General features: G+C 42.2%; 1 protein-coding gene across 1 annotated transcript in view; it reads right to left on the bottom strand.

Annotated features, from left to right (window-relative positions):
• Window positions 1-19,788, bottom strand: part of Snd1 (staphylococcal nuclease and tudor domain containing 1) — a 431,831-nt gene that overhangs the window by 187,487 nt on the left and 224,556 nt on the right. The window contains exon 13 of the mRNA XM_005402366.2: window positions 8,722-8,832. Within this exon, the coding sequence (XP_005402423.1) occupies window positions 8,722-8,832 (111 nt within the window). The remainder of the gene's footprint in view (window positions 1-8,721; window positions 8,833-19,788) is intronic.

Raw genomic sequence — 19,788 nt, 5'->3', positions numbered from 1 at the left:
AAAAATGGGCAGCTGAGATGAATACACATTTCTCAGATAAAGCAATACAAATGGCAAATAAATACATGAGAAAATGTTCAACATCATTAGACATTCGAGAAATGCAAATTAAAACAACATTGAGATTTCATCTCACCCCAGTAAGAATGGCTAGCATTAAGAAATCAACCAATAACAAATGCTGGTGAGGCTGTGGCAAAACAGGAACTCTTCTCCAGTGCTGGTGAGAATGTAGACTGGTGAAAACACTGTGGAAATCAGTTTGGAGGTTCCTCAGCAAGCTAGGTCTAAAGGTACCATTCAACCCAGCTATTCCCCTTCTGGGTATTTTCCTAAAAGATTTGAAAACATCGTATCACAGTGATATATGTACACCTATGTTTATAGCAGCACAACTTGTAATTGCTGAATTGTGGAAGCAACCCAAATGTTCTTCCACTGAGTACTGGATAAAAAAATTGTGATACTTTTATATAATGGAATATTACTCAGCTATAAAGAAAGATAAATTTGAGGCTTTTATACGTAAATGGTCACAACTAGAAACCATACTCATAAGTGAAATAAATCAGATGTGCATGTGTAAGCATTGCATTATCTCACTAGTGAACAACCTGAAAGACTGAATAAAAACTAGGAGGTATGATAGACACTGTGAAATGAAAGGAAAATGCTCAAAAGTAAAGGGCTACTGGGGTGTGGGAAAAGAGAAGCGAAAGAAGGGGAAATTATGTAAGTATGTATACACAGGATAGCTAACATAGCTGTACTACTGTCTTCTATTACTCTACAGAAAGGAACAGTTAATGATCATTTGTTTGATCAATCTTGTATATCTCTATTTGTTTTCCTGAGAAACCACTTTGATGTTACCAATAATACAACAACCATGGTTAATTTCCTGCAACTTTGTCTCTAACTCTGTTTTGTTCGTATTACTCTTATGCTATTTTGTAAATGGATGTCTGTTAATGTTTTCCTTTTATTTTTTAAAATAAAAAAAATTAAAAGAATAATAAGTTCCCAGAGGGACAATGATCTTGTCTGGGAATCATTATTTCGTTTTCTGTGTTTTTGGGAATCACTAGTTTAGAAAGTCAAGTTATACGTCACTCATTTAAGGAAGTCAAGGGTCAAGTAAGATCATTTTATTATTACGATTTACCTTGGACTGAGATTATATTCCTGAGATTATAATCTTCAAAATTATCAAATATTTTGAGTTTGCGTGAAAAGGGCAAGAGACTCAGCCAAGGGAACAGTCAGGTGGGAGAGAATGGACACGCTGTTCTGAACACACACATCTCACAGCTGAGTACACTTGGGAGAGGAACCCCAACTACAGCCAAATCCTCGAGAAAGGTTAGTCTAGCACAGTTTCCTCAGAAGGAATATGACCAATGCAGACTGGAATGACACAGAAATGTTCAGGCAAGGAGGATTTCTGGTTTAATACTTGACCATGACTGTAAAACCCCCAGGGCTCGGCACACAGGAGAGCACATAAAGCTGCTGGGGCCCAACTGCACCCCAGTCTCCGCAGCCATCAACTCTCACAGCTTGCCTGTGTCAGAGGAACTCGGGGAGGGGAGGGAAGAGAAGGAGAGGACAGAGGACGTGAACAGATCCTCTCAATCCCTGAAGGAGAAAACTCTTTGGAAATGGAGGCATTATATAGCTCTCCAGAAGTGGCCATTTGTGCTGCCTTAAATGCAGATTGATTACTGCTATTTGGATGTTGAGTGCATCATCTTTCTGAAGAAAGGGAAAAAGCTAAATTTCCCCACATTCAGCTGTGTCGTCAAATCACTTCCCCACACCAGCTCTTATAATGCATTTTCCTGTTATCATATCCATTTGCAATAGCTGATCCACCCTGCTCCCCAACAGTGAGCGCTCCCTCCACCTCCCAACACGTGCCGAATCCAATTAGCAACCTCATGACTGTGACACCAAACTGCAAGTCCAAAGTGCAGCAGGGCTGAGCGTCTCCAGTGAGAAAAGAAAGGAAGCCAAGGGGATATTTAGGAGAAAGGCAATCTCCTCTCTCTGTGCTGGTTTCCATCCTGCACTGGCATGAGGTAATGCAGCTGGGTGAAGAGGGCAGAAGTTAATTCACCTGACTCCTGCTTCCTATGATGCTCGAGCTAAAAATCCCATGGTACCCTGGTGTTACAGGGATCGCGATTAAACGGGGAAGCAAAGAGGAAAAACTTCAACTAAAAGCCCTGTTGTTAACACTATTCAGTAGGTTCCAGTTTTACTCAAAGAGAATTTTCAAAGTGAAAAATCTTGGTTTATTTAAAGCTGCACCATTAAACTATTGAGAAGATAAGAACAGAGGCTGAACAGAGAAGATGAATTTCAGGGAGATCCTCTCCTGGGAAAATTTAATAGAAATGAGAGAGGGAATAAAAAAGATGTAAGGCAAGTGGTGTTAATAATAAAGAGGGTGAAAAAAGGAAGGGCTAAGAAAACAGGTAAGAAAAGAGAAGAAATAGGAAAAATAGCAATATCCACAGGTGCTATTAAAATTATTTAATGCCTTTCCCTCTGAGATTGCATATTGTGTGAAGGGCTGAATCTATTATATACATATTTTTTGATTCACCATTATTATCCCCTCTACCTGGGACCCAAGATATATTCAAGAAAATGAGAGTAAAGAGAAGAACTGAATAAAAAGTCATTATATCCAAGATAAACCAGCTTTGAACAGCTGTCCCTGAAAAAGGAAAGATCTGCTTTCTTGGGGAATGGATTTATCCATGTAATCTATACTCTGTGGTTGGACATACTAGTTTTAAAATTTCAAAACAAGCATTTGAAGAGAATGCACTCAAATTCTATACCAATTTTCTCAATGAAATGAAATTAGCTTCTTCTTAAGACACAGAACAGTTCAGAACTGTGCCAAACCAGTATACTGACATTTTCCATTTAGAATCCTAAAATCCCCGCAATGCCCTATGCTGACGTTCAAACCCAGGCCTTGTACACAGCTGCCATGGACCTACATCCATGGACCTGCATCCCTAGCCCAAGTAGTATCTTTCCCTTTAGCAACAAAGAGTACTGGTGAGGAATACTTCACATTTCCTTCAAAACCAGTATGTAAATACCAGTACAACTGAAGACAGGGATATAAAAGACCCTCAAAAGTGTTTCTTTTCTGAAGTTTTTTTTCAACTTTCTCTAGGTCATTTTTTTCTCACTTATTGAAATTTTATGGAAAACCTCCTGATATGTCAGAAAAACAGTAGAGCTATTTTGGCTAAGTCAATAGCAGAAGCCCAGGAACACTTCCTTCCTGGTAGTACTGAAAACACTTTGGTGACTAGTGTACTTGGGAAGGAGAATCACAAGTTGTAGCCTGGACAACTTCTGAGACCTTGTCTCAAAATAAAAGACAAACAAACAAAAGGGCTGGGGATGTAGCTCAGTGTGAAGGCCCCGGGTTCAATGTCCAGTACTGCAGAAAACAACAGCAAAATACCATCTCAGTAGAACTGCAAAATCTACTTAGTAGTGACTGTTATAAATGCATGGAAGCTGGTAAACCCTCAGCGGTCCCAGTGATGGCGCCGCCAATGAGATACTCAGTAGAAGCTGCATGCCTCTGAATAATGATCGCTGATACGGGCTTAGGCAAAAAAGAGTTACCAACCAGCACACAGCCTTTCGATCAAACTATGATGAAAATTCCTGCTCAGTTTTCCTTCGGGTTCAGGCAGAGAGAAGTCTGCAAGAAGGGGGTGCTGCCAGTCACAGGGAAAAAAAAGCAAGAGACCAACGCGTATGGGGTTTGGAGACTGGAGATGCACATGTCAGCAAGGCAGGAACACTAGATTTCTGTTTATAAGGAGGTTTTGCTCAATCAGAAAAATGAGTTCTCGAGGGGATGAGAGAGAGAGGAAGAGATGCCTAGATGCCGGCAGGTTCGTGCTTGCCTCACAGAGGGAAGACAACTCCACAGTTTTCAGAATCTGCAGTGTGTCAGGCAAGAAAGAGAATACACACAAAAAGACAAGAGAGCTTGCCCTTTTTTCCTGAGATAGCCCTAACCTCATTATGTATGTCCAGAATGAGTCTAAATTCATTTAAATCGGCTTAGACGCTAGACTGTTCAATACAATTGCTTTCCCACAAGTCAAGATAGGCCATCGGTTTCTTCTGCGAACACAAATATCCTATCTTGAAATCATAAACTCTTAGAATTAAAAGGTATCTCACAGGAATGAGGCTCTAACCTAAGAATTAATATAACCTGTGTTTTCCTGCAATGAGCTACAGATTCTAACAGTTTCTGGAAATTCTTAAATTTTAAAGAAATTGGTGGCTTCAGGATAGCCCCTATGTATGCACCTAAAGAAAAAACAGCCACAGCTATGCTGTGATCTGACTCCAGCTGTTCCCAGCTTGTCTTCATTGTTTACAACTTGCTCAACAAAAAGCCTATGTGGAACAACATCTAGCGTGGTGATGAAGCTCACACTCTGATCTCTCCAAAATCACGCTGGCTGTTATACCATATATGAGGGATAGATTAAAATGCTTGTTCTTGCAGCATTTTAGAAAATAAAGAGGGTCTGAACAGTGTCTATATTGGGAATACTTGAATAGGGTATAAGAAATACTCCATGAAGAAATCAAAAGCTCTGTTTGAAGTTTGAAACACTCATCTAACTAGGAATACGGTAGGTCGGCTAACCAATACTAAAGTAAAATAAAAACTGGAAACCTGGAGAGTTAATCTGGGGACTAAACATTAGGATCATACAGAAATGTGTCACATTCCCTAGGCAGTATAGAGGATGCCTCTAAAAAGGAAGACCCAGGTTCAGGAGTGTCACAAAGAACTGCACGTTAGCTATATCTAAGTTCTTTTTATTAAAAATACTGGGGGTGCTGGGCATGGCAGCATACGCCTATAATCCCAGCACTCAGGAGGCTGAGACAGGAGGATCACAGCGGATTTGAGGCCAGCCTGGTCTACCTAGTGAGTTCAAAGCCAGCCTGAATTACAGAGCAAGACCCCGACTCAAAAAACAAAATAGCAAAAACAAAACAAAACAAAACACTGGGAGAAACATACTGGAGCACCACAGGCTTTTTACTGCAGCCTGTGAGAGAAACCAGGCCTGAGACACAAGAGGAAATGCCAAAACCTTATCTTACTGGGACACAAGGTGACAAAGGAGGAGGCAGCTGATGACAGACAAATGAGCTAGAAAGGAAGGTCTCCTTTGGGAATTAGAGGCTTATTTATCCTCTAAACAAAAAGATGTGGCTGCACTAGATGGGCCAGTTATTTGAGACATAATGCAGGGTTCCCATCAGCTGAAAGACACCTGATTGAAGGTGCCCTGAAGTGTCAGCAAGCTGCACATAGCTGGCGAGGTGGTCGAGCTTGTTTCCAGCAGGCAGGTGGATGTGCTAGAAAACTACGGGCAAACTGCACATTGGTATTCTTCTCTTCCTGTTGTCTCACCTTTCTCTCAGTGAGCACCTAACAGAACACTCCCTGAGCTCCCCGAGGTGATCTGAGGAAGGTTGGCAGATCATCCTCTTTGCAGAGAAACAGCGGCTGCAGCCCTGGGAAGGCTCATCAACTCCTAGGCAGGAAGCTGTGCTGACCCAAGAAGTTGAAAAGTTAACAGGTTGCCCTTTCCCCAAAGCTTAGAATGTTCTCTAAAAGGACTAACGGCCAGGCAGCGTACTAGAAAGCAACGTCAATGAAGAACACACTGCAACACAGCCAATATCAGCAGCAATAACCTGAGAGAAAAACAGGTACTCAAGGTCAGGGTCAAGGAAATCTGTTGGAATTGACACCCTTGAGGGGACAAACAGAAATGATGGCCTTGCAACTTGCCCGAACCCACCTAAAGAGTCTCAGAGTAAATGACTAACATGAATGCAGAAGGTGTTATTAATTTGGTTTTTGCCAAAGCATTAGATACAGTAGCACAAGAAATTTTATTTGGGAAATTAATTCAAATTGGCTTGGCTCAGTACACAATCACTGAAGATTAAAAAGTGGCCAAAGGATAATAAACAAAAGACAGTTAAGTGACAGTCCATGCAGCGAGAGACTCGGGGTCAACACAGACGCCTTTCTTATTGAGGGGTTCTATCTGTGGCCCCAAAAAGAAGTAAACAACTCGCTAATGAGATCTACAGAGGACATTAAGCTGGGAGGAAGAGGAACCTCATTGACAGGGGCATCAAACCACAAAGCAGAGTTCTACTAGAAAAAATACAGCTAATCCACCGAGGAGGACAGAGCCCTACACTCAATCTTCAACAGGCTGGCGGGATAGACGGCTGAAGAAGCACGTAAAACGCGCTGTGACCCGCTCTCACGTCACGGGCAGGTGAGAAGGCTAAGGGGAGGTGTGGGGGCTGTCACTGGCGAATGGAGTGCTTTGAGCCAAGGCCAAACTAAAAGAAAGCACAGTGTCAGACACAGGTGGTCTGGAAGAGACTGACTTCATTATTTGCAAAAAAAAAGAAAAACAAAAGGTACATTCTCCACTGGAAATCTTCTTAATGGCTACAAAGCCACCACCACTGCCTGGCAGGTGCCCTGGTCTTTCCTGGCTCTCACTTCCCCTTGTCGGGGCCAGTGTCTCCAAGATGGCACCAGGCCATTGTCTTAGGGCTCACTGACAGGAAGGTTCCCAAGGAAACCCACTCACAGCTCAGATTGGCCGTCTGTCCTAATTCTTTAAGAGGCCTGGGTTGCCCAGGGCAATGACTCAGGGCTTGGGGAAGTGGTTAATTTCTTTCTCTTTACTCAATTTGCAACAGTGCAATGGCCCTGAAGCCATTTTTTTCCACCATCAGTCTAAAAGCAAGGCTCAACACAATTATCTCTAGGCAGCTCGCTGCTATAGCAAGCACACATCTCCTTATATTACTTCGGCACAAAAATCAGCATTTCAGAGGCTGTTCTCTTCTGACAACCTAAATCTTAAAAAATTTCCCCTCTATTTGTGTAGTCGGTAAACAACACTTACAAGGTACACCGTGGCTATTCCTAACAGCATAATAAGAGAGTTTATTCTAGCTTCACTTTCCAGCACAGCTTTGCAAATTATTTCCATGCTTACCTTCCTGTCAGAATTACAAATTCACTAGTGGCACCACAAACTCAGCACTAGAAATATGAGAACACATCTCACTGTACTGCTCTCAATACTTGGTCGCCTAAACCGTGCTTGACGTTGCCATCAGGTGAGGCTCTCTCACGGGCCCATCCCATGAATGCCGCTTATAGTTTAGTGACTCTATTTTCTAAAGGGGCTAGAAAGCTCCATGATGACACAGTATTAGAAGACATGAAGCTACATTTCCTATCATGGGTTCTGAGAGCCCACCTGGGATTAGTGATAATACAGGAAGGTGAGGGGATTATGAAAAGTGGCAGTTACAGATTTATAACACATTATCTTTTCAATGGCCACAAATGAGCCTTAAACAACCAATGATACGGGTATTTTCACTGAAATCTTTGTACTTCAGAATCATGTCCTAAGGGCCAGGGATATAACTCTGTGGCACAGCACCTATCTGGCAAGTGCAAGGTCCTGAGTTCGATTCCCTGTGCAAAAAAAGAATCATGCCCTAGACAGGGCCTTTAGGGAAAAGTCCACAAGTAAAAAAATCCAAAAAGCCTCAACAGCCTGACAGACTGATTTCTCAGCTGACGTTCTGTGTGATATTCTATAGATGCTCTCTATTCATCAGGATGTGACGTAGTGTTAGAGGTAAATGTCACACATCAGGGCAGTGTTCCGGGCCAAAGAGCAAAAGAAGGATGCTCAATGACAAAGGCTGAGGCTGAGAACAGGTAACAACACGCTCAAACTAACTGCTTCTCTAACTGCAGTGTATAACCCGACAATGACCGAAATTCTGGCACCCTGTGGTTCCCAGAGGTCACGCAGAAAACTGCCGAGGGAAGCAAGCCCCACGACCACTGTGAGGCAACAGGCAGATGTATTTGGTTGAGTCCAGGCAGTACGTTGAGCCATCCAAGTTAGTGTAGCAGTTAAGTAGCTCAGTTCTTGCTTTTTCAGGAAGTCTGGAAATCACTCACTTACCAATACTGCCGGTGACAGAAGTCTCCCGGAGTAAGAGCCTTGAGGAATGTCACCGGCAAGCAACACTGCTGAGCAGTGAGCATGTCCTTGGGGCAACCAGCCACCGGGATGAAGGACAAAAGTAAAATGTCACAGGGCTTCTCAAGTGCTCTCCTGCCAGCTGTCAGAAGTGTTTGAAACCAAAACTCATTTCTTAATAAATGTTTTCATTTCCTTTGTACATGACAAAAAGTCTGGAGGTGACAAGTGGGAGGGGCTGGGAGAAGACGCCTCTGAAGGTGAAGACAGGCAGACATACTGTGCACAAGCAGGGCTTCCCTGCTAGTCCCAGGAGTGGTGCTAAGAATATCTAACGTATGGTTCCTATTTACGGTTCTCTTAGACCACTACAGGGAGATCATATCTAAAATATTTTGCATATTTAAAAAAATAAAGCCCAAGTATACTTAATCAAGGCTTTGCCTGCAAATTCAGTGTGTTCTCATTTTCATGAATATAAGCTCCATCAGCATGTGATCTTCTGACCCATTCAGCTCAGGTATAGGTACAATAATGAGACTGAGTAAAGCGGGGCTATGAGTCTCGTGTTTACTTGAGTATGTTTTTGACCCACCTGGCCTCTGCAGCAAGCAGCTCATCATAGTGTGAGGATCGCTGGTCATCGTCCTGCCGGTATCTGATCACTGTGGCTAGGCCTTTGCTGACAAGCGCCTCGGCGATGTTTCTGCAACGAAAAGGTAGGTCAGTGAGCACTAGAGGTACATATGGGACTCAGTCAACAGAAATAATAACAGTTCGCACCTGGAGGTCTTAATGCATTCTGGCAGAGGGAGGGAGACGCTAAAGATTTCAAGACCAAAGAGTTGCTAAGCTAGAAATCCAAATAGAAGGCTGAATAATAAAGTTCCAGAGCTCAGCATTTTTTCTGGTTAGTACAGTCAGATGCTCTATCAATCCATACATAAAAACTAGAATAAAAATCTGTAAAAAGCCCACATTAGGTTGGGCTATTTACAGAATGATATAAACAAGTCACTACCCTCAAGAAAAGTCTGCTCTAAAATATCAGGCACATAGATAAAAAACGAGACACATAAAAGCATGACCTAAATTTCTCAAACTCTCCTTCCCAGCTTATACTGTAAGTAGAAAATGTCTTGTTTTACTTTGGCAATGTGAGACATGCTGGTTTAACCTAACAAAGTGCTTCTCTTCTCATCACTACTCCTGACAGTGGATGTCCCACCAAAAGTGGGCTTGGAGGAGAGCCATGAATGAATTGGGGAAGAGGGACAAGCAGGAAGAAGCCATTCTGCTGGAAGAAAACTGGACAGGGGAAAAGAGAAATGGAAAAGCATAAAAATGGAGATGGCCAGTTTTGGAGTAATGTGTCAGGAGGGCCACAGAAGATCTCAGATGAAAATCTGACTTGAAGCAATTTTCAAACACAGCTGAATCTTCTTTTCTTCACTAGGACAGGAAAGCTGCTCCCACTAGGGAGTGAGAGGTGTCACTATAAGGCCTGCAGCTATTAACTAGAGACAGTGCATGGGAAAAGACACTCATGCAACAAATAACGCATAATTGCACAGTCCCTCCCCAACCTGGAAAGAACTTTAATGTGAACATCTAACTGCAAAAACACAGTTTTGGAAAATTAACTATAGCAAATTCTGGAACACAGGAGACATGATCTTACTGAGGGAGCGTGGTGGCTATGTCTTTCTTTGTGTCTGTCATAATTACAGCAAAGGCTCCACTCACACCATCTGGTTCACTGCCCTTTAGGGAGAGGGTACAGTAAGCAATAGGCTGCTGTGCCATATGCTGTGATTTACTATTGTCTGAAAATGTAGTTAACTCTTAACACACTAGTGGTCCTTAGAAAATGACACTGTGGGGATGTGGGAGCTGGACTAATCGGTGCATGTTTAAGCCACTAAGGGTTCCAGTCATCTACACTCAGGAAAAGAGACTTAAAAGAAGCAAAAAAATGTGCTAGTAGAGAAAGGAGGAAGAGATGCTGTGGCTGATTCATTTCTCATTATATGCCCCTCTGCTGCCTGTTTATCTACTGCCAGCATGATATTAATATCTCCAAACCACCACAGAATTAGCACTTCTCAAAATCCACTCCCACAAAGAGGCTGCTTTGCTGGCCACCCTGTCTCCTGAGTCACCGCATAAGCATGCTGGCAAATGCTGTCGTTATCAGAGCTGTGTTTGGCAGCGTGGAGAAGGTAACAACCCCAAATCAGCAGATGTAGATGTTGATACATGGTGAGGATTTAACTAAGGTTGTCACCAAGGAGCCCTAACAGGGCAGGAGACAGGCCCCGCCCACCGAAGAGCCTGTGAGAAGGAGAGGGAGGGGTGTAGGGGACAGCTCCACTTTTGACAGTTTGATATGTCTTGGCAATTTTAAATGCCAAGAGAATAAAGAAATATTTGTTACTGCATTATGAATTACTGAGCACTGACATTTTACAGTCAATACATGGGGTCTGGAGGAGAAAGCTGGAATGGGAGCACAAGCAAGGAAAATTTCACACAGATAAGCTTCACTGTGAAAAGCTAGAGAATGCTAAGCACAACTGTTTAATGATCCAGTCCTGTTAATGCTGCTCACATCGACTCCCAGAATTACCGAGTACCGGCCAGCCAGCATATTACCTAGGCACAAACCCGTGCTACTCCTCAACATTCTTGTCCTCTTTATCCCACCAGTAAATGTCAACAAACCAGTTAGGACTTGCCACATGCACTTCCTAAGGCCTTAGATTCCCAACTCACTCCACACTCTTCCCACTATTTTCCTCTCCCTTCCTTCTAAAACTCAGCATCAGAGAGCTGTGTTCTCTCAGTTCCTTATGCTAATTACAGATTTCCCCTGGAGGAACAGTTGTAGTACTGGTGCTTAGCAGTAAAAAGAAAAAAATACATAAAATAATAATAACCTTCATTATTGGGCATTTACTATATTCCAGGCATGGAGAGTCACACATACTCTCTTTACGGTGCATCACCCTGAAAAAGCATCATAAATTATCAAGCAGTAATACTGCAGTTATTAACTCAGTGTCTATCTTCCCTGTTAGATGATGAGCTCTGTGAGGACAAGGGTCACAATTTTCTTACTCGCCACACCAACTGCCGGCAAGTACTTTGCACAAGGTAGACAATAAATATTTTCTGAATGGAATTATTTAGCTCACTTAGGATAAAAACGATTTTTCAACGTGGCAATTATAGCAATTTATTTTACTTTTGCTTTAAAACATCCAGAAAAAAAAATTCACATATTCTTTTAAATATAAGAAAAACACCCAGTCATTTAGTAAATATAATACTGGAACATATTTTTCTACTCAAGTTTGCCAGGCAAAAACAAGGACAATACGTTTCTACAGCCTTTCCTGGCTTTTGTCTTTCTCCTCCCCATTATCTGACACTGCAATTTGAAAAGTAAGTAGGAGAGAGAGAAAATGGAATTAGCCTAGATCCATGTACTTGACTACTCATTCATTTCTTTTGGCTGCTAATGAAAGGTCAGGAGATTTTCTTCTGGCTAAAGAGGGCTCAGAACCCAACATGAGTGCGTGGATCAGCTGCCCAGTAAGAAAAGAGAGCATTAAACAGTGTGCCATGACATTATGCTGCTTTAGACAAATTTGTAATTTCTCCTTTCTTGAGTGTATCAGTAATTCTACCCCAATTACACATGTCTGGCACGGCTGGATAATTCACAATCAGCATGTAAGAAGGGACATAACAGCCTTGGAGGTCTAACAGTAAGTCATCTCTCTCGCTATGAGAATTAGTGCTGGGACTGAAAGGCTTCTCCAAATGCAAAAAGAAATTGAGGGATCTATTAAAAATGAACACTTCCTGCAGGCATCACGAGAAGTTCCTGACAGACACAAACAGCACGGGTCTCCCAAGCAGGCTTTGTCAAAAATTCTCCGAGTAGCTGGCGTTTTCCCTTCCCACTCTTTTCTACATAGCAACAGGTTTGTAGTAAGTTCGTGCCTTCCCACTGTTCAACAGTTCGGAAATCATCGGGTCTTCTATTCGTGGAGAAGAGGTGTCCCACGCCCATACAGGAGAGTAGGAATCTTACAAAGTAAAATTTCAGCTGGCATGGTGGTCTATGGCTGCTCCCCAGCACTTGGGAGGCTAATGCAGAGGACTGTGAGTTGGAGGCCAGCCTGGGCTTCATAGCGAGACTCTGTCTCAAAAAACTCAAATCAAAACAAACAAAAGGAGTAAAATTTCATGGTAAGTTAAACGTTTGATTACATTTCACCTTTCTTCCTCACTGCTTATCTCACCCCAACACTGAAATAACAAACAATATACTGATAGGTGAGATAACTGTCTCAAATAGTTTAAATTATACACAAACACTACGATGTAATTTTCATACCATATGAACACATTCCTTTTTTGGAACCATTTCAGAACAGTTGGCTCACGTGCTATACCAGCACCTCCCCTTACTTTCTGTGTCCATTTTCTATAACCCAGGCCTTTTTCCTACACATTCTAAAAATGAGTAGAACTAAGAACTTAACTACAGCCTAAACCACAAACTAACTGTTTTAATGGAATACTTAGAAAAAAAGGATCTACAGTAGCAGCTCACTATCATCTGTGGAAGTTACGTTCCAAGATTACCAGTGGATATCTGAAGCCAAGGACAGTACTGAACCCTATGTATGGCCAGCCCTCTGTATCCATGGGTCCAACATCCATGAATTCAACCAGCTCTGTGTTGAAAATATTCATGCACAAGAAATTCTATTTATACTAACCATGTAGAGATACTTTGTCATTATTTCCTAAACAATACAGAATAGCAACTACTTATATAGTACTTAAATTGTATTAGGTAGTATAAGTAGTCTAGCAGAGATTTAAAAGTACATGGGAGAATATGTATGAGTTATACACAAATACTATGACATTTTATGTAAGGGACTTGAGCATCTGTGGATTTTGGTATCTGTGGAGAGTCTCAGAACCAATCCCAAGATAACAGACAGACAACTGTACTTTTAGGAGGTGTTGTACTTGTAGGATTTTTTTCTTTCCTATAAATACACTACCTGTGATACTGCTGGATTTATAAATTAGGTAAAGAATTAACAGTAACTAATAATAGAACAATTGTAACAATAATAGAACAATTGTAACAATAACTATAATGACAGTTATGTGAATATGGCCTCTCAAAATATCTTCTTCAAGCTAGGTGTGGTGGCACATGCCTGTAATCCCAGCACTTTGGAGGCTGAGGCAGGAGGATAGCCACGGAGTTCAAGGTCAGCCTGGCTACATAGCAAGACCCTGTCTCCAAAACGAACAAAAGAAAGGAAGGAAGGAAGGAAGGAAGGAAGGAAGGAAGGAAGGAAGGAAGGAAGGAAGGAAGGAAAGAAGGAAGGAAAAGAAAAAGGGTAAGTGCACGTGACAGCTTGTCCTTTGCATACCTGAATTGCCAGCATCACGACTCCTGCCCTCTGGGGCCATTATTAAAATAACTGGTTACTTGAACAAAAACACCACAATAGCATGCCAGTCAATCTAAAAACTAAGACTGCTACTAAGTAACTAAAGGGAATACACAGTGTAGATTATCTGGACAAAGGGATGACCCACATCCTGGACAGGATGGCATGAGATTTCATCATGCTACTTAGAATGGTGTATAATTTAAAATTCATGAATTATTTCTAAATTTTTTTCACTACACACACACACTTTTTTTTTTTTTTTTTGGTACTGGGAATCAAACTCAGGGCCTCACACTTGCCAGGCAGGCACTGTACCACTGAGCTCTACCCCGGCCTTCATTTAATATTTTTGGACTGAGGTTGGCCATGTAAATCTGAAACCACAGGCAAGCAGGGACGGCTGTAGTTTAGAGTCAGTTGTTCTGTTCAGTTGTCCAATCTTTTTAGTGTGGAGCCGTTTTTCTTTGACGGTGGCCCTGATACTTTTACAGAATATAAGCCAGTTACTTTGGTTTATGTGTTTCTTAATAAACAGATTTAAGGTATCAAGTGATTTATAATTTGTTCATAATTTTACGTCTGATCACTCGATTAGGGTGGTGCCTACTGGCCTTTCCACTGTACGGTTACACCCTTCCTCTCTGTACTTAATAAGTACTTTGTGAGCAAACACTCTGAACTATGTATGTAGTTTTCATCTCTTACCAAACTCCCAAGCTGTTCATTTATTTAGTTGTACACATATTAGTATGGATTCCTAAGACATTGTTTTACCCAAAGGTGTTTAATCCATGACTGCTATTCTGTTTTTCGATGTGCAAACTGTTCCCAGCGTGGCCAGTGGGAGCACGGACAAGCTCGTTTCTGTGTCATTTGGACAAGTCCTCTATCATTCTTTGAGTTCTCCCTTTTTCTGGCACAGCATGTTCCACGTTTATCATGCAATGTCTTCCCCAGTGCTGGAATTAGCCATTTATCTAAGGAGCCCACATTTACATCTATATTCATCTCTATACTTCTATTTCTATATCAATCTATAGCTGCTGAAAATTATATGGCTATCATGAAAACGTGCCTCTTGGATCTCTGACTGCAAGAAGCTGAACTGACTGACAGCCCAGCTGCTGTGCTCTGAAACCCATCACTGCTATTTCAGCCAGGGCTATGCTTCCCAACAGCTGCTGCAAGCCAATAACTGAGCCAGCAGAGCTACATAGGTGGACCTACAGGAGAGGCAGGCTCCTCTGATGGGCAGTGTAGACTCTCACAGTCCATTTTGTGCCCCTCTGATGGAATATGTGAGAATGGATAAAAGCGACACAGACAGAGGAGAGGTGGCGGAGGGGCGGGGGAAGAGAGAGAAGAGAGGATTTGTTTGGCTCATGGTTCTAGAAGCCAAGAAGTTCCAGATCAGCGACAGAGATACTGAACCTTTTAGAGACCAAGTGCCCAAACTGCAACCCAAAATCCACTTATTGTCGCCAAGTGCCAACACTGCAATTAACCCTGAATACTAAGGTTTTAGTTTAGAAAAAACAACTCAGACATTAACATTTTTTGTGTTAAAAGAAAAACACAGTAACAGTGCTTTCAGTGAAACAAATACCGTTATATTGAAAGGTAGAAGTCTGTATTTGGCGAGCTTCTGCACAATTAATATGATCTTTGCTGTTGTGTGCATGCTGATAATCCGTCAAACCTTGACTGGTTGACCCGGCTTGCGTGTCAACAGAAGGCTCCATGTGCCCACTGTGGCGCACATGCCATGAGCTCACCATCCCTGTCCTAGACCACGGTGCTGGTATCTGACCAGATCCTTCCTATTATAATTTTTGTCAAGACAGGGTCTTGCTATCTCATAAATTGTTGAAAGGGCACATAAACATGTGAGAGATAAAACTAAAGGGCCTGGTGGTGCATGCTTGCAATCCCAACACTTGGGAGGCTGAGGCAGGAGGGTCACCAAGAATTCGAGGTCAGCCTGGGCTACATGGTGAGTTCAAGGCCAGCCTGAATTATGGAGCAAGACCCTGTCTACCCCCCCCCCAAAAAAAAGACAAGACCCTGGTGATATTCTCAGGTTAATATATTAGTACATTCCTAAGGGCTCTGCCCATACGAGCCAATCCCCTCTGATTAGGCACCACCTCCCAACACTGCTGCACTGGGAATTAAGCTTCCAGCATGTACACCTGAGGCAATACATTCAACCGCAAAGGTTGACTCAGTATCAGGTTTATGGGAACTGTCTTTAGAACTGCCCCACATTCCATACTTTTGCTAACTTCCTCCATCTCTGCCCTTCTGCACAGGGCTTGTCTGTACTGTGCTGATGATTTTCCCAGCCTCCCAAAGCCTCCTCCCGTTTTCCCTCAGAAGCATCTTCTTCAATTAATGTCTTGCACACCTAGTCTACCTTGTTACTTGCTTCTTGGAGGACCTGAACCAACACACCTCGAGTTAATACAGATACCTCACTCCCTCTGGCAGTGAGAGGGCTTATCCTTAGTACTTTCACTTACAGCATCACTCCTTCCAAATGTGACCAATCTTGTATCACTACTGTCACTTCCTCCTGAGTGGATGCCAAGGCTCTGATGCCCTGGCTCTGTGTCACTTTCCCTTTACCCTCCTAGTGTGCTCTAATGTCCAAGCCAGACCAGCCCTCTGAGCAGATACGCCTCTTTGATCTGCCCTAAAAGACAGAAGTGCTTCTATGCATTTATAAACACCAACCACTACTAGCTTTCCAAAGAGTCAAACAACGAAAAAGAGCGAGAGCTTCTCAAGGGTGCTCTTGCTTCCTGATAAGGGAATTTTATGAGATGTTACACATTTGCCTTATGGTTATATTTTCAACTGTAATGCATAGTTCAACAGAAAGAATACAGGTAAAACCTTTCCTATAGATACATTCTGTGCTTTCCACGATTGGGTGCCTGTAAGTAGAGCTAACTCAAAGGGAAGACACTACATGATAAAGCAGACACTGGGCTCAGTGGATAAAGATACCAAGAGTGGGCACAAGGAATAATAACTTCACACACCCCTGCATGCCTACCCCTTCCTTCTCCATCTGAAAAGGATAAGAGATAACTCTGTGGCTCTGGCTCATAGATCTTTATCTAGGTCTTTGAGCTTAACATTTTCCACTTAAAAACCATCTACATTTTATCAGTCACTGAAGTGTCCATGGAGATTACAAAAGCAGAATATTTTCCTTAAGGCAAATGCATGTGGGCACATGTTAAGAATAGAATGAACCCATAAAGAAATGCTTCTGCAATATATTTTAGTCAAGGTTAAAGCAAAGGATTGAATGGTAATTAACAGCTCAATATATTCCTAACAGTCACTTCACCTATAGTGAGAAATGTAGCTCAGACATATGCACACACTCATACACATGCACACTTACCATACAAATTCTGTACAATAATTTCTAGGCTTTGTGGTCAAATTTTATAAACTCAACACCAAATGCACACCATGCCTGCTGACTGTGAGACATAAGGCAGGTACCCCGGGCCTCTGTTGCCTATGACCGCAAAGGCTGACGTCCCACTGCCGGGAAACTGCCTCTACATCTTGTACACATTGGCTATACTTTAATTACAAGTACAGGCAGCTTCACAGGTGCCAGGATAGAAATCCCCAGTTGAAACAGCTTCCACACTGATTTTGGACATACAAGATGGCTGATCTTGCTTCTCATCAGCTGCTCAGACAGTGCTCTACTGCGGAAATGATTTATGAGGGAAGCTTTAGGGTGCTGGTATCTTTCTTTGCAAGCAAGTTTGAGACAAGTAAAAAGAAAAAGTCACAGAAAGCTCAGATGTGTAGAAAACAATTGTGCTGCACTCCCCATCCCAAAACACAACAAACAAATAGAGAAAACACCCCAGGGCTCACAAGTGCAGGGCCAGGCTCTCTGCAAGTTCACATTAAGACCTTTCTAATAACCATGTTCTTGGTGGTAGGAATCTGACAAATTCAGGCTTGCGACAGAATTGGTCGCAATTTGATAAACTGACAAAATTTGCTTAACAAAGGGGAAGGAAAAGTTCTATAGGAAAAGCCTAGAGACAACAGACAATGAACAAATACCTTTTAGTAAGAGCTTATTTTCTGGTCATGCATCAAATGGAAAAAGTCCTACAAAGCAAAAGAGAGTTTCCAAAAGCTAGTTTGATGATACCGCCAAGGACTCACTCTGTACCTCCCTCACCTGCGTCTCTGAGCCCCTCAGTCTCTCCTGACTGAATCAATGTTTTGGTCCCCTTGTCTGTTTCAAAGACAGCCAGGAAGTACTTCTCACACAGCCAAGCAGCAGCTGTCAACAAGAGATTCTCTTTGGAAGCAACAACAACTAGAAATAGTTGAAGTAGCACATATCCTTTGTCAATGTATTAAATCTCCCATCTTCCCCTACTTTTTACTTCCCCCATAAACTCATGTAGCTCTAAAATGGACTGAAATTGATCTGAAATTCTTTTTACATTGAATGGTTCCTGTTGCCATTTAACAAGTCCCATCACCCAGAAAGCCATAGAGAATCTGGACAGTGAATAGAGACTTTCCCAGCATACACAATGCAGACTGAAAGCAAAGGAGAAGATTCAAATGCTTCTATGTTCCCAGCCACGCTTTGGTAAGGGTGAAGTGAGAGGAAAAATAAAAAATTCAAAGATTATCGAGGGCACATTAAGGCCTAGGGAGTCCTGGGGCAGAGATCCTTCCTCCAGGCTCTGACAGCCAGGTGTCTGCCTTTGACAACTCCCAGCCTAGCTCCATTATACAGCAGCATGAGGTAGGTAGCAAGACCCCTGAGAGCAGGATCCCAAAGAGCCAGATTCGACCATGGGCCGGTATGGAGTGGAACACAGAGCAAATCAAGTATCAGTCTTCCTCAGTGGGAGGGGCAAGTGAAAGAAGACAGTGAGACTGATATAGATAATCCTATCTAGAGAACGCAAAAATATGCATTGTTGAAATCCTAAGGGGACCCATAAAAACTGGTAGAAATGAAAGACAGTAAGGAGGGGAAAGAGAAAGGGACAAAGGAGGGGTAAGAAAGGGGAGAAAAAAAGGAGAGAAGAAGACACACATGGAGAGAAAGCCATTCTATACCAATATTATTGCTTTATAGACAGAAATTCTAATATTGCTACAGTATATACTTATCCCAACTTCATTATTAATAATAGGCTTACAGCTGAGCACCAACAAAAGCCTCTGTAGCTTCAGAAACCACATACCACTGAACTCTGATAGTACCCTGCAGACTGTGAAGAAAAGAAATAAAACCAAAGATGTCCAGGGACTTGAGTTTTAAAACCTGGTCATAAAGAGATGTCACTTCATAGTCACCCTGCCAGAATAGCTAATTCTCTACTCCGAGGTTCCTATTTCCATTCACACCCTACCTTCCCAGATGAGCATACCTAACTTGATCTCCTGAAAGAACAACTGACAGGAAAATGAGACAAAAATATAGTTGGAAGCAGAATTAAATACCTACTTCACTTCATAAATCTGGGTAGCAGAGAGTAGAGCCTGAAAATATGGGTCAAAGTGATTTAGACACAGAGGGGGAAGATGCATAACATCAAATAGTTATATCAAATAGCTATGCTTAGTAAATAGTCAATTTTATTCTGCCCCCAGGATTCTGCAGTACTGTAATCTTATTGCCACCTCTTATTTGATAGTTTCATTTATTCAGCAATATCATGCTTATGGCTTTATGAGACAAGTAAAACTAGTATTATGTTCCATTATGCCAGCTCTTACCCAAGTCCCACTGTGCTTCTACATCAGCAAAACATCTGGGGCAGTCAGGATGACGGTGAGTGCTGCCTCAAGTATGAGGGGCACATTGAGAATAAATGGCAATGAAATAACGTCCATTTTCACATATCTAACATTTCCCTTCATCCCCAATGACCAGAATCGTAAAAGAAAAATAGCAAAGAAAAAAGTCTGTTTTAGAGAAGGAAATGGCATAGGAGTGTCTGAATCCTACCCTATGACAGAGCACAGGGGTAGGCCCCCAGTATGAGATTCCCTCTGCAGAAGAAATGTGCTTCTTTTTACTTCAGGAGAGGAAGACATCCTGCATAAACAATAAGACCACCAACTAAACACCAGATCTAGCTTGAAGAAAC

This window comes from Chinchilla lanigera, unplaced genomic scaffold, assembly GCF_000276665.1.
Source record: "Chinchilla lanigera isolate Chin_1 unplaced genomic scaffold, ChiLan1.0 scaffold00078, whole genome shotgun sequence".
NCBI lineage: Eukaryota > Metazoa > Chordata > Mammalia > Rodentia > Chinchillidae > Chinchilla > Chinchilla lanigera.
The sequence above is the reverse complement of the archived record's forward strand: the minus strand, read 5'-3'. Positions and strand labels throughout refer to the sequence as shown.